This window comes from Hyperoodon ampullatus, assembly GCF_949752795.1.
Source record: "Hyperoodon ampullatus genome assembly, chromosome: 19".
Classification (NCBI taxonomy): Eukaryota; Metazoa; Chordata; class Mammalia; order Artiodactyla; family Ziphiidae; genus Hyperoodon; species Hyperoodon ampullatus.
The window spans coordinates 46,700,262-46,714,475 of record NC_136932.1 but is presented as its reverse complement, the minus strand read 5'-3'; the positions used below and the strand labels follow the sequence as shown (position 1 = coordinate 46,714,475).

Below are 14,214 nucleotides of genomic sequence, written 5' to 3'. Positions count from 1 at the left end.
TAAAATAAAATGCTTTTCGTATAAATATCTCCATCAAGGAGTCATACAAGGAAGGCTCAAGAGGCAGACTGGGGTTTGTTTTTTTTACATACAGAGGCATAAATAACTGTACACGGGCCGCTAAATACAGAGTGACGTGACAGCGCCTCCTGGTGGTCACCCAAGTGGTGCAATCAAGGAAGTTCCGTCCTTCTCACCCACGGGCCAGGCCTGGCACTGCAGATTTAGTCTCCAAGGGACCGGGGAGGCCCATCTCTCCATCACCCCGGGAAGGGGCTCACTCAGTCCAGGCTGCTACTGGGTAGCAGGTCAAGTAAAGGGTTTGAGAGGGAAGGATATGGGGGAATAAGTTGTGAGGCTTGGGGCTATAATCTCCCTCCAATGTCCCCAGTCCTGTGACCTCAGAACAGCGAGAGTTGTCTACGGTGGCAGCTTTAACTTCTCCTGTGGGTGCTTGGAGCTCTGGTATTGCTGGGCAGCCCCGCTGCCCCATCCTTTTTCACCTCATAGGGAAATACAGCACCAAAGATATCTTCGTGATAGCGCTTCTGGCTCTTTAAGGGAAAACAGAGACCAAGGTGTCAGCTCTGTTGGTGCAGCCACCTCTCACTCATCAGGTACAATCTGGGACAAGCCCCGGGGGTCCCCCTGCTTCCCCATCACACCTACACTCATGAGCCATTTGCCTTCCCAACTGTCATGCTTAGATTATACTTGAATCTCAGAGTATGTAACTCTCATGAACACCTGCTCTGGTGTGGACCACCAAAGCATCTCTCCAAGCTTTATGATGGACGCTAAAGCCTGTCCAGTGCTTGTCCCACAAGGTGCTCCAGGAAATGTGGGCTCTGAGATAAATATGGTCGGGAAATGCCGTGTACTTTCTACCAGTCTTGAAGTGCAACGATGCACAGCAGCCTGTCAGGGGCTCTGAGAGTCTTGTAGAAAAATCAACATGTTTGCCTTTGTTTAACTGAGCAACCAGACCAGGATGTACAGTTAGGCCTTCTAACAGCCCGACCAGCTCTGACGTCCCACCACCTCTAGGATTCCTTTGAGCCCAGACTGTTCTGAGCCTGACCCCTCTGGCCCTGGCTCCCTGGCCCATGTCCTTGACCTGCATCCCGAGCCCACACACCAGCGGCCCTACCTTAAGCTGGAAGAAATAGTCCTCCACCTGCTCTTCAGTTAGGCTCAGCGCGGTGGCCACCAGCTGCTTCAGGGTGCGGGCCACATCCCGGGCCATGCGCACGTCCCCGCAGACGTAGAGGTGGCCCTGATCCTCGTGGAGCACGTGGAGCACCTTGTCCGCCAGCTGTTGCCGTAGGATGTCTTGAACGTAGACCTGAAACCAGAGGAGACAGTGGGTCCAGGTCCCCAGTGCTGGGGGCAAAGGCTGCGGTCAGGCCTGCCGGCCATGGGGGGATGAGCAGGAGGTGGGAGGGGCGGCAGGGTGAGCACCCTCCTGGCCAGGGCCTTGCACGGGGACCAGGCTCAGCATGAGGAGGTGCACGGGTGCCCTGCCTGGCCCAGGCCTGGGCTGGGGCTGGAGAGGTGAACACTGGCCACAGCCATGCCCTTGAGGAGCTGACTCTCTAGTGGGGCTCCCTGATCTGCTCTGAATTCACCGTGCTTCAAAGAGGCATCCATCAAGCCACTTACCCTGCCCAGAGCTCTGAGGCCCACCTGCCTACACCCCACAAAAGGGAATCTCTGTCCTTGAGATCACCCCTGTAATTCACAGCAGGGCTCCCCAGTTACACAGAAGTCCTGGAGTCAACTGGGGGCTCTCTCCTCTTGCTCTACACAAGATGCCCAGTGACCCTGGCACTGGGCACAGAGTGCCAGGTCTAGGAGGAGCCCAATGGGCTCAGTTCACAAAGGCTGGGCCAACAGTCTTTTCCGACTCCCCAGGCTCATGGGGCAAAGTACTCCCCGGCACAGCAGAGCCGGTCCGCGGGCCGTGCTGGGAGCAGCGGCTGCCCCCAGCCGTGCTGTGCGGGAGCGCGAAGCCGACCTGGACCACCTCTCCCCACCACAGCTGTACATGCCGGGCGAGGACCTTCAGCAGGCTGGGCACTGGGGATCGGCCCACATGTGACGCTGACTTAGCCCTGAATGTCTCAGGGTCCGTCTCTTCTCCTGGAAGAGTGAGCATAATCCCTTCACAGCGCCACTCTGGTGACTGTATAATCGCCTCCGTTTTAGAGCTGAGGAGGTGAAGGCTCAGAGAAGTGAGGGGCTTGTGGGGAGCCAGGCACCCACCACAGTCTGTGTTTTTAATGCTCCACCCACTGCGCGGGCCGCTGCAGCATTTACCTTGGGCTGGTCAGGCAGGCGAGAATAGGCTGTGTGCACCTCATGCAGCACCCCCTTCCGGGTCATCTCCAACATCTCTTCCCGGTAGAGGTGGTCCTCATCTGGGCGGCGGCACCCAAACACCAGGGTCATGTGGCCACTCTGGAGACCTGCAAGACCCAGCAGGCTGAAGTTACCAGGGTGGCCACCAGAGGGCGGGCGGGCCATGCTTCAAGGCCTGCGGAGCTGCGCACCCAACTAGAATCCCATTTCATCCCCACGTTCTATCTAGTACTGTCCCCATTTTACAGATGAGGAAACTGAGGCCCAGGGCATTCACATCCTTTGTCCGTACAGGCTGAGGCAAACTTGGGAGAGGGGCCAGGAAGCATCTGCGGGGTGGCTACAGCTTCAGTTCTACTCCCTGGCAGGTGCTGGGCACCACCTGGTACCCCCTCCGCACCCCCAAAAACCCTCCAGCTGTACCTTTGTGCTCGGCATCATGGAGCCGCTGCTGCCAGAAACTGCGGAAGGGGGCGATGCCCGTGCCAGGCCCGATGAGGATGCAAGGGTGGGAGGGGTCCTCGGGGAGGTGGAAGCCGCTGGCACTGAAGGGGACAAAAGGAAAGAGGCCTTGTCCTCAGACACCCTGGGTCGGATGCACACGCAGGACAGGGGCTGGGGAGCTGGGGGTGTGGCCGGGGGCGGTAGTGTTGCGGTGCGGAGAAGACAACGAGCTAAAAGTTGATTTCCCAAGTCCTGCAGGTTGTTTCATGTCCCCTGTCCAGGCGCACCATCACCTTGCCCTGGGGTCCCTCTGAGAAAGGCTGAGCCTCATTGTACTCTGGGCCCCAACATCGCTGCCACCTCTGTCCCTGCTAGAGATTTGGCCATGCTCTACCACTGGGGGTTAGAATGGAGAGGCCCAGTGTGACCCTAGTGCCTTCTTTACGGGCCAAGGGGCCCAGAGTGGCATCTAAACCCCAGATTCCTCCCTTTCAACCCAGTACTCCCCGGGGCCAGTGGTCCCATGATGGACACAGTGGAGGGGGTGCTTACCTTCGCACAAAGCAGGGCACCGGGTCTTGGGGCTTCAGGTTGTTGAGCCATGTGCTGCAGACGCCGTGGTGCAGGGGGCCCTGGCCGTCTGCAAGGACAGCACACACCTGATCAGCATCGTCCCTCCCACCCCTGCATGAACCTTCTCAGTGGCTCCTCCCACAATGACGCACCTCCCTGAACTGCCCGCTCAGGCACTCTGCAGGCTTTAATCAAAGGAATGTTTTTCTCCTGGTTCTGAGTTCCACCCTCTATTCGCCCAGAGCTGGCAAAAGCTGAAAGGGACTCAGAGAGTGTGCAAGGCTCTCCTTGTGCCACTGCAGAAACTGAGTCTCAGAGAGGGAAGGTGACTTGTACAAGGTCACTCGGGTAGCAGTAGAATCAGGTCACAGCTCAGCTTCCCTAACTCCTACTCCGATGCTCCTTCCAAGAGTTTCTCCAGGGACCCTGCCAGCCCATCACTCAGCTCCGATGACAGTAGCACAAAGTGGCCCCTCAGGGTGACCACAGTCACTTCCTCGCAGTGTCTTCAGGAGTACAGCCCTTGCTGGTAGGAACACGGGGTGATGAACAAGCTGCTGAGCCTTCCGGTCTGCTCTTCCATCTCTGTCTCCCCCAGTGGCCCCTCCTGGGCTTGTGGAAACCCCAGGTTCCCTTCCCAATGGCCCAGCATTTAAGGGGACCTTCAACCAACTCGAGAAGTCCCGCTGGTTTTCCTCTGGATGGAACCTTGTTCTCACAGGATGTGCCTGCCTCTCCTCTTCTGGTCTGAAGGTTGAGACTTGGCCTCTGCAGATGTCCTCTAGCAGAGCAAAGAGAGTCTCTGCCCAGTTTTCAGGAACTGTGTGACTGTGCTTCTCAGAGCACAAAGGGCTCTGAGGTGTGAGCCAGCTCCCCAGCTTTGCCAACCCAGGCAATGCTCAGTTACGGAGAGAGGGCAGGGGCATGCTTCATCCAGCTGGACAACGTGTGGGACCTCCCAGTGTATGTCAGCCCATCCCCCGTCCTCTGCCCTCACAGCACCCTGCACCTTCCTTCTTAGCACCTACACAGTGACAGCTGTCTATTTCTATGAGTCTCTCTTCATTGTTCCCTCTAGATGGGAAGCTCCATGAGGGCAGGGTCTACGTGTGCTGTATTTCCACACCCACCGTGGTGCCAGGCATAAAAAGGTATGAAACAAATCATCACTGAATGAGTGAGTGAATGAATGAACCATCAAGGCAGAATCACCTCTGTCTTCAGGCTGGACTATCAGGAAGACTAAGAACCTCTGGGCTCCCACGAAGTACTGGGTACTTTCCACATCTGATCTCATTAAATTCTCCCAACAGGAGTTGGACAGTAGAGAGGAGTATGGCGGTTAAGAACTTGGACTCAGCAGTCAGACTACCTGGGTTTGCACCTCCATTCTCAACCTGCTACCAGGGTGACTTTGAACTTGTGGCTTAACCTCTTTGTGCCTCAGTTTCCTCACCCGTGAAAGGCACACAGCTCCCGTCTCATGTGGTTACCGATCACACATACACAGAGATGTTAGCTCAGTGCCTGGTTCATGGTAGTCTCTCCCATACCCCTCCTACCGCTGTTAACAGCTCTGGAAGGTGGGTGTCTAATGATGAGGAGACCAAAGCTCAGAGATGTTGAACAGCTGCCCAGTAAGTAGCAGACTTGGGCCGCTCCACAGCCTCTGGCCCAGCCTTACCTCGGGTGCGGTACGTGAGCACGGCCACGGTGAGGTGGATCTCCGTGGGTGTGTGGTCCCTGGAGGAGCTGATGGAGTAGTATCGGGGCTTCAGGACAGGCAGCTGGGAGAGCAGGAAGCTGGCGGACACCCGCAGGGACGGGAATTCCTCCAGCACCTCCAGGAAGGTGGGGCTATTGGTGAACTTCCACTTGTTGTAATCAGACGGCTGAAAGCCAAGGGCAATGTGAGTGTCTCAGGGCGCTTGCCCCACACGGAGGGAAGAGGCTGTCACAATCCAGCATTCATTCATCCACTGCCACGGCAAACACTTCAAAGCACCAGGTGCTGTCCACGGTGCTGAGAACATCGAGCTAGAGGGGAAAAAGTTCCCGTCCTGGAGGAGCTCAGGCCAACCAACGAGTAGCATTTCTCTAACTTGTGTGCTTAGAACTTTGCTGTCAGCAACTTGCGGGCAGGAGTCAAACCTTTATTCTAATCTAATTTGGGGAAGGGCTTCAGAATCATACGGACCTGGGTTCAAATCTTGACCGAATGCCCTTACTGTCTGTGGGATCTTGAACTCATTACTTAACCTTTGTGGAATGAGGATCGCATCACCTACCTCGTGGGGATGTTGTGAGAATTAAGTGAGAAAATGTGTGCCAGGTTAGTGCAATGCAGCCACAGGATAATGGCAGTGGAGGTGGCTGGAATCAAGATAATGAGCAATAATGGTGACGGTAATAATGATATTCAGTGCCTTTTGCAAAGACTTGGGTCTAGAAAGTTGCAGGTGAGTTAATGCCTTCTCTCATTCATTTATTAATTCAGCTACCCATCTGTTACTATGTCCATTATCCATTCATCCACACCACCCATCCTCCAACACTTCCTAAATTCCAGGCTTGTTCCAGGTGTGGGGAATAAAAGACAGAGTGGCCCTCCTTTTCTAGCTCATTTCTGAGGAAGTGCACTTCGGTTGCATCCTGCAGACATTCAAAACAATTCAGTTCACTTGACACAACTATGTCCTAGAGACGGGGCAGGAGAGGATGCCTGACTTCCTCCCAGCCTTTGACAAATCGCACTTTGGGAAGCTGGGGTGGATTCCCCTTGGAGGTTAAAGACCGGCTCTAGGCTCAGGATGCCCCCGACTCTGGGGCCCTGATCCTGCCTCACACCCACCAGCCCCGACCTTCACCTGGCACAGGGTCTCCAGCTTCTGCCTCTCAGCCTCGTCCGTGGCCAGCTGGGCCAGCTTTCGGAGCAGCAGCTGGGTTGGCGGGGTGGTGATGTCCAGGAAATAGGTGAGAGCCTGGCTGAGTGAGCAGGTGGGCAGTCGCTTGTCCCTGACCCAGTAGCTGCCTGGAGAGGGAGGAAAGGAGTCAGGATGGGAAAAAGGCCCCATTTAGGTTTCCCAAAGAGTGATGAGGCATCTGGGATAGACACCCTCTACGCTCCAGCTGCAGGGGAGAGAAGACACTGAAGTTCTGGTTCCAGGAACAGCAAAAGGGTTCATGTGCCCAACTCAAGTGCAGGAAGATGGTGCCCAGAGATGGGGCTGCCAGGAAAGGCTGGTCCACAGCCCTCCAAAGGGCACCCAAGTTGACACAATCCTGCAAAACTAACTATGTACCAGAGTCCAGTCCCTCTCTGGACCAGACCTGAACTTTAGCAGGACACACACAGCTGAACTACAGACTCACCATGACTAAATTCACCAAAGACTGATGTACACCCAGAGGCCAGTTCTTCATTTAGAGAAAAGCCCATAACTGCAGTCTCCAGGGGTGCTAGACCAAGAGGTGCTGGGTGAGCAGCACTCAGCCCAAAGTGAGGTGGCAAGTCTCAAGGAGTGCCGAGAGGCAGTATGCAGGGCGGTCACAGCATGGACACTGGAGCCAGTAGACATGGGTTCAAACTCTGGCTCCCCACTTACTAGTAGGCTGACTGAGCCCTCTGAACTTGGGTTCTGTCTCTGTGAAATGGACGTGATAATAAAACCTGTCCTGCTGAGTTTGCATGAGGACTGAATGAAACAGTACACGTATTAGGTAAAAGTATTAGTATCGCATTATTTCCTCTAGACCTCAGGCCTGAGGAGCCACATCTGTCCCCCTACAGTCACAAGGATGTCTCTGTCCCCTTATCCCCGAGTTTCAGGCTCTCTCACGCTCTCCTGGACAGTGGGGAAGAATGCCAGACTTCGCTTCTCAGGCTCCTGTTGTCCTATTTTGGCCACTCTCTTTAGGGCGACACATTTTTTGGAGGTATCATGATTGCTGAGGAAGCTAAGGCCAGGGAGCTAGTCCAAAGGGCTGGAAGGCCCGTGATTACTGATTTCATTAGTTTTCCTCTCCTAGTGCCTGTCACCCAGTGCTGTGCTCACTGCATAGGCTGAGAGCCTCGCCTTAGCACACAACGGGGACTCTGACCCCTCCCCAGGACAGCCTCATCTCTCCAGTGAGGATGGCCAGGAAGAGCCAAGCTCTCCTGGTCACCCATGGTCTGCCTTGCCCATTGCCCACAGAAGGTGGGCATAAATGAGACCCTCGATGGGGAAGCAGTATGAAATCAGAATGCCATGAAAATGCAATATAAATTCCAAAACATAAAATTTGGGATCTGAAGAGACTTTCAGGGTGTATTAAACTACCTTCCTCTGACCTTCTGGACAAATGTCGATTAGCCCATGGGAAATGGATATTCCTCCATTCCTGCACTTGTTTGGTGCCAGGAATTGTGGTGAAGGTTGTACACGTATCTACTCATCTGTTCTGCACCACAGCCCTGCGAGGAAGGCTCTATTATCTCTATTTTAGAGACAAAGAAACAAAGCCTCGGGAGGTTAACTCCTATGCCCAAGGTCACATTGCTAGTAAGTGATGGATCAGGGACCTGCATCTTCAAAGCTCACCATTTTTATAGTTTCCACATTTCTCTATCATGTCACCAAGCAAGCTGCACATGTGTGTCTGTTGTGGGACTAAAGAGACAATGCATGTATTGATAAAATGCTGGCATCAAGTAACTACCCCCAAAATGGTGGCTGCTACTGTTATAATAATAATAAGAAGAATAATGACTATTTTTGCATATCTTCATCCTGTACTAGGTAGTGAGCTTTCTGAGGACAGACACGGAGTCTCATTCATTTTTGTAGCCCAGGGCCTGCTTGGTATATAGATGCGAGTAGTTAAAATTTTGATGGGAAAATGAATCAGTCAACCAACAAAAGTGGCCGGGTAAGCAAAGAATGAAGGGGAAAGATAGCCCAGCCTCTGGTGTTGGGCAGATAGTCCCAAAGCAGCAGCCCTTCTTGTTGGCCCGGCGGCCGGTCGAGGACTATGTACGAGGCTGCTCTGGCGTGGGCTTCAGAGGCCCACCACTCAGCAGGAAGGAGAGGGTTAGCTGCCCGTTTGCAGTGCAGGTCCGGGCCCAGCCCATCAGCGGGGCTGGGGCTTGGTGGAAGGATGCTGGGGGCGGCCTCAGCTGAGGCTTTTGTGCAGGGGGCTCACCGTTCTCGCAGAGGGTCTCCAGGCGCATGGGTTGGTCGGGGGCAGGGCCATCCACCACTCGCTCCAGGATGCCTTGGACCAGGGCTGGCTGGTTGCCTGGGAAAACTCCGAGGTGCTCTCCCGGCAGGTAGCTTGGAACTTGGCTGCCCTCACAGGAGAGTTCCACCAGGAGGGTGGTACGGCTGCAGAAGGAAAAAGAAGCCTCTGGTTACGCCACCAGGATTTCCTCCAGCACTCCCTGATGGGTGGGCCAGTTTCCCCAGGAAACGTGCCCTCCTTTCATTTTCCTGCCCTGTTCCATGAACACGGGTTGCCGGCATCCCGAGGCTGGGGTGCTCAAGAGGGCTCGGGGCTGGCCCGGCCTGTGGCTTCTCCGTGGGGAGAGGGTGGACAGTAATCCTCCCATGCAGCCCTCCCAAGCCCTCAAGAGCTTGATGACAGACCCCGCCTAAAGAAAGCATCGCACTGGGAGGTATGTGGGCATTGAGACAAACCTTTCCTAGTGTCTAGCACAAATCTGGTTCTTATTAGAACAGCCCACTTTTGCTAATGAATGTAAGGACAGCACAGAAAAACAAAACCTACAGAGAATCCACACTGCTGGCTGACCTGGGGGGGAAAGGTCCTTCCCTGCCAAAACTTTTCCTGAAAGTTCTTAAGAAAGCCAAATAGTTGTAGTTTTTCTTGCCCTCCCCTTTTGGTGAAATAGTTAAGTCACAAAGGACAGGAAGTGAAGCAGGTGCCTCGTTCCCAAGCTGGAAAACTGGCCCATGGTCAATGGAGACGCAATGTAAAGGTGCTGGTGGCCACAGGGGTTAACAGTCAAGCTGCTCCTACCAACGGCATCGTAGCTAACGCCAGTGGACACTTCCCTCCTCTCCTTTCTAAGACTGACTTGCTCTGGTCTTTCCTGGATTAAAATAAAATCTGTGGAACGTCACCCAAGAAGCCCTCTCCTTCGCCCTACCTGGATTTTGGACTCTGTAGATTCTGCCGCGATTTCAGCCTCATGGTGAACACATGCTTGGCGTGCATACTGCTGAGGGCTGTGGGACAGAGAGACAGTGAAGTGGCAACGTGGCTCTTAAGTGTTGGTGGGGCAGCCTCCACGTGCTGAGTCAATTACACCCAGACGTTACCCTGGGGTGTCTCACTGTGGTGGTGCTGGCATTTTCCTTCCCTTCCTTGTTTCCCCACTGTGTTTCTGAATCACAAATAAAGACCCTTGGTCTGACAGAGGATGCTTGTGCCGCTGCTAAGTATTGGGAAATGCAATGTAAATGCCCCAATATGGGAATTTCTAGGACATCCCATGGCTTGGGATCCGCAGGAGAGCGTAGTTGAAGCTGGGGAAATCCTAAACCTGAGGAAACGTGTAGGACCTCTGTAGTCCTGGTATAGGAAAAGAGGAAGCACAGAAGCACAGCATCCAGAGGGGCCGTTCAGAGTTCCCAGACTGTAGCCTGGAATTGTCCCTGCAAAATGTTCTTCATAATACCTGGCTGCCGTTAGAGTGGGAAGGCTGGGGCCCAGATCCCAACGTGGCCGCCTTCCAGCAACTTGCTGCACCTCCCTGAACTTCTGTTTCTCTGTCTGTGCCCTTCTCACAGGATGAGTGTCAGGGATCACTTAGAGCAGGTGGGCAAAGAGTCCAGCACAGTGCCTGGCACATAGGAGCGCCCTTCTCTCTCCACTGCCCTCCCAGGGTTTCCTCCTAAACCGCCTCTCTAAGAGACGAAGCACGCCCTCAAGTCTTGCATCCCAGCAGGCTCTTGGACCCAACAAGAGAGAGATGCCTGGTAGCCCTAGGCTAGCTGCCTCTGTTCAGAGGGTCTTAGTGGTCTCCTTGACCCTAGGCTCAGGACTCAGAGACACCCACCCCGGCAGGAAGAGCAAACAAGCTCCGTGTGGTGCAGGGAAGCAGGTACCTTTGTTGAGGTCCAAAGGCTCTGAGTCTTGCACGAGCCGGTAGTGGTGCAGGTCCCAGGTCACATTGGCAGTGTAGAGCTTGGGGATCTGAATGTGGTGTTTGCCCCGGACATCGAACGTGTCACAGGCTGCCTGGACAAAGATGGAGCTGACTGGTGTTAATAATCATCCCTGTCATCAGCGGCACCACCACTGCTGGGGCTACCATTTTTTAAGTCCTTGCAACTGAGCTAAGAGCTTTGTGTAATGACTAAGCACACTTATCTGGTTGGGCTGTTATGAGAACCCCCAAAATGGCTGGTCCTAGCACACAGTAGCTATTGCTATTATTATGAATATTAATAATGACAGCATCTCGTTTTATCCGCATGCCCACACTATGACACAGGTGTGATTACTCCCATTTTCCTGATGTGGAATCGTGTGGAGGAGACGTGGGCTTGAGAACCATGTCGGACCCACTCAAGGTGGTGCTCGTAAGCCCCACTGCTGGGTGAAACGCTTTGCTTCAGTGAGTTCTCTCAGTCAGTGGGGTCAAGCCACAGGTGATAAAGACCTACTGAGATATCCCTGTCCCCAATCCTCTGTGGCTGGGACACTGAAACAAGACAAGGATGTCAGGAGGTGACCTGGATAATCAGAGGGGGAAAGATCTTAAACCACAGCTTCCCGAGGGCAGGGAGGTGTCAAGTGGAGCTCTTCCGGGGACTGTGGGAAAGCAGCAGTGACTTGAGCCCTCAGGCCTGCGATCCCGGCCCACACCCGGGACCACGCCTATAGGACCCAGCAGGGGTCGTGCCCCCCAGGATGCCCAGCACAGGAATCCTGGGCACGAGTGCACCGCAGCCTCCCTCCCGGTGCTGTGCGGCAGCTCCGGCTGTGAACTGACCTTGAAGGTTTGCACGGCCCAGCCACGGAAGGCCTCCTCCTGCCCGCCGAGCTCGTCCCCTTCCCCTGCTGGGGTGAGCTGAGAAGCCCCCAGCTGGGACAACTTCTGGTCGATGTCATGAGCAAAGGCGCAGAACTGAGGGTACATGCTGGAGCCGAGGCCAAACACGGCATACCTGCCCGAGGAGGACACGCACGGAGCCTGGGTGAGCTGACCCCGCCCACAGGCCAGCCTCCGACCCTCGCGCCCCAGCTGGGCAAGGACAGCCAGTGCACACCCCCTTCCTGTCCTCCCTGGCTCCCGAGCCTCGTCTCCAACTCCCACGGCCAACCCCATGCCTGGCCTGCAGAACTGTGAACGGGACTTGGTGTCCCTGCTTTGACCCACAACACCTCTGAGGACAGGCTGTCTCTGGGCCTGGACATCCCAGGAAGTTCCCACTTATACACACCCAGCTCCGTCCCTGGAACCCAGACTCTGGGAGTGGGGAAGAGATTTACCTGAACTTGTTCCTGAGTTCTTTCAGCATGAAGAGGGACTTCTTCAGTTTCTAGAAAGAGAGAGAACCACAGAGTTCTCAGGACAGGATTAATAAAAGCACCACTTTCCCCCTTCCTCTGGTGGCTCATTTAAAAACTGGACATATCTGGCAGGAGAAAGTTCAAGATCCTCGCAGGGAAGTTGGTTTAGGTGGGGCCGCCTGGCTGGGACTCAGGGACAAGTTGAGCCTTAGCAACTCATGTGGGTCTGACCTTTGGTGGGGGGTGAGGACAGCCCAACCCCCAGCCCATCCAGCCCTGTCAGACGGGGCCCTGCCCTATAGCAGGGCATCTCCAGAGGGACTCCTGATGGGACATGAGCCTCTCTTCTTGTCAGAGTGACAACTGGTCCCGTATTCTCTGAAATAACCCTGATTTCCCAGGAACTCAGGATAACTTTAGGTGGAAAATAGTGTCAAATCACATGGTAAGAAAGTACTCTTTTTTTCTTTAATTTTTTATAGTTATTCCTGTTTCAATTATTTCATTCTTTTGTCCTGAACACTAGGGAGAAAATCTCAGACGGCTGCTAATGGAGACTTAACACTTCTCTCATTACTCTTTTTAAAAAACAAAGCAAGCCATGGTTAGGCAATAGTATCCAGCTAAAATTCAGTACCTGCTTGGCTTTCATTGGATTTACCTGGGACCAATTTTTGCTGGCTTTCCATTTGTGAGAGTGATAGAAAGTTTCCTCTAAACATGAATTTTTGAATTTAAAAAGGCAGGTCAATTTACTGAAATATATTAAGCACGTCACAGGGAAGGCAGCTCACGCATACAGAGGAAATTACGAAGGAGGCAGGCCAATGGCTGACGTTAGGGCGACCCAGAGTGATCTGAGCTCTCACTCCCGAGGGCCCTCCTTAGGACACGCTGAGTCCCCAGATCCTTTCCTTGGTCCTCTTGGGCTCTACCAGACCCCAGACCCCTGGGACTCAGGCCACCCACCTCTCCGTTGCCAGGGGAGTCTCCGTTCCCAAACGTGCTGGTCACCACCAGCAGCAGCTGTTCCTCCTCCAGGTGGCTCAGCCGGTATTCGTCCATGCAGAGAACCTGCAGGGCACCCAGGGTGGACATCAGCCCTTGCTCCCCAGGCTGGCACCCTCCACGCCCTCCCCAGACACCCAGCGCTCTCCTCACCCTACTCAGGCTGGGAGTCCCCTTCGTCATCTCGGTCCCCTGGTGCCCGGCACAGAGGAGGTGAGGACTTGACAAATCCCTGTCTACTGAACCTATCTGAACACAGCAGCCTCGATTCTTTGATTCTCCCACGCTAACACATCCGCAAGCCCTGGAGGGTCTGCCTCCAAAACACTGCCTGTCCCAAATCAGAGCACGTCTCACCGCTTCCCTTGCTACCTTGCATTCTGAGTGTGTGGACATATTTTCCACAAAAACGGGATGAGCAGGTTACAAAAATGACAACTCCTCTGGCACCTCGGGGACCCAAATGCTTTGCCTGAAGCTAATCTCAGGTGAAATGGGTCTCGGCCTCGCGGTTCTATCCAGGCCTATACCTGACCCAGGAGGCCTTCAGTGATGGAGGATCAAATCCAACACTGGTGGAAGGAATGAGTCCCCCTTGGGAGTTTCGTTTTATTTCTCTGCATCTTATTCATCCTCCGCTCCCTTCACATTTAGCACTGCACCCTGTATAGGAGGTGTTCTGTAACTGTGAATAAAATCCATCTAGAACACCTCATGTATATTGAGACTTAGCGTCATTAAGAATGTGTTTCTCAAACTGTGTTCCCCGGAACACTATGAAAAGCTTATTTACTAGGTACGTTTGGGAATCCCTGGACACACCTCTCTCCTTCTATCACAGATTTTCAATGTACATCAGCATGCCCAAGGCTCGGGGGCATCCAGGAACAGAGCAAATATTTTAACTTGCCCCAGACTTCTCCGTGCATAGGCTGAGTCGGCTACCTTAGGGTTGAAGGCACAGCTGAACAAGGCCCCTAGGTCCCGGGCCAGTGTTTCTGATCTTCCTGTCTCTGTTGCAAAGAGGATCGTGGCTCTGACCCGGGAAGCCATTGTCTCACGCATCAGCACTGAGGCAAAGAGCACGGCTCTGTGGGGACAGATATACTCTGTGTGCTGAGTCAGCCTTCCAGAGGAAGACGGGGGCCCAGCATTTAAAGTGCAGCAGATCAAGGAAAAAGAACCCAGGTTTCTCATGAGCTACAACCCCGACTCACTGTCCTTCTCCTCCTCTCCCCCACTCAACCCACCACTCAGCCCCCTTTGGGAAAATGGAGGAGAGAGAAGGCTGGGACAGAGGTGGCA

At 54.2% G+C, this 14,214-nt stretch overlaps 1 protein-coding gene across 1 annotated transcript in view; it reads right to left on the bottom strand.

Moving 5' to 3' along the window:
- Positions 1 to 434: 434 nt before the first annotated feature.
- The window catches only part of NOS2 (nitric oxide synthase 2), a gene marked incomplete at both ends in the record, with an annotated part of 31,704 nt that continues 17,924 nt past the window's right edge, over positions 435 to 14,214 (bottom strand). The window contains 14 exons of the mRNA XM_079724726.1: positions 435 to 554; positions 1,151 to 1,345; positions 2,320 to 2,468; positions 2,785 to 2,906; positions 3,358 to 3,445; positions 5,063 to 5,270; positions 6,246 to 6,409; positions 8,563 to 8,744; positions 9,530 to 9,608; positions 10,491 to 10,623; positions 11,381 to 11,555; positions 11,881 to 11,930; positions 12,871 to 12,975; positions 13,855 to 13,999. Coding sequence (XP_079580852.1) covers positions 435 to 554; positions 1,151 to 1,345; positions 2,320 to 2,468; positions 2,785 to 2,906; positions 3,358 to 3,445; positions 5,063 to 5,270; positions 6,246 to 6,409; positions 8,563 to 8,744; positions 9,530 to 9,608; positions 10,491 to 10,623; positions 11,381 to 11,555; positions 11,881 to 11,930; positions 12,871 to 12,975; positions 13,855 to 13,999 — 1,915 coding nt within the window. The remainder of the gene's footprint in view (positions 555 to 1,150; positions 1,346 to 2,319; positions 2,469 to 2,784; positions 2,907 to 3,357; positions 3,446 to 5,062; positions 5,271 to 6,245; positions 6,410 to 8,562; positions 8,745 to 9,529; positions 9,609 to 10,490; positions 10,624 to 11,380; positions 11,556 to 11,880; positions 11,931 to 12,870; positions 12,976 to 13,854; positions 14,000 to 14,214) is intronic.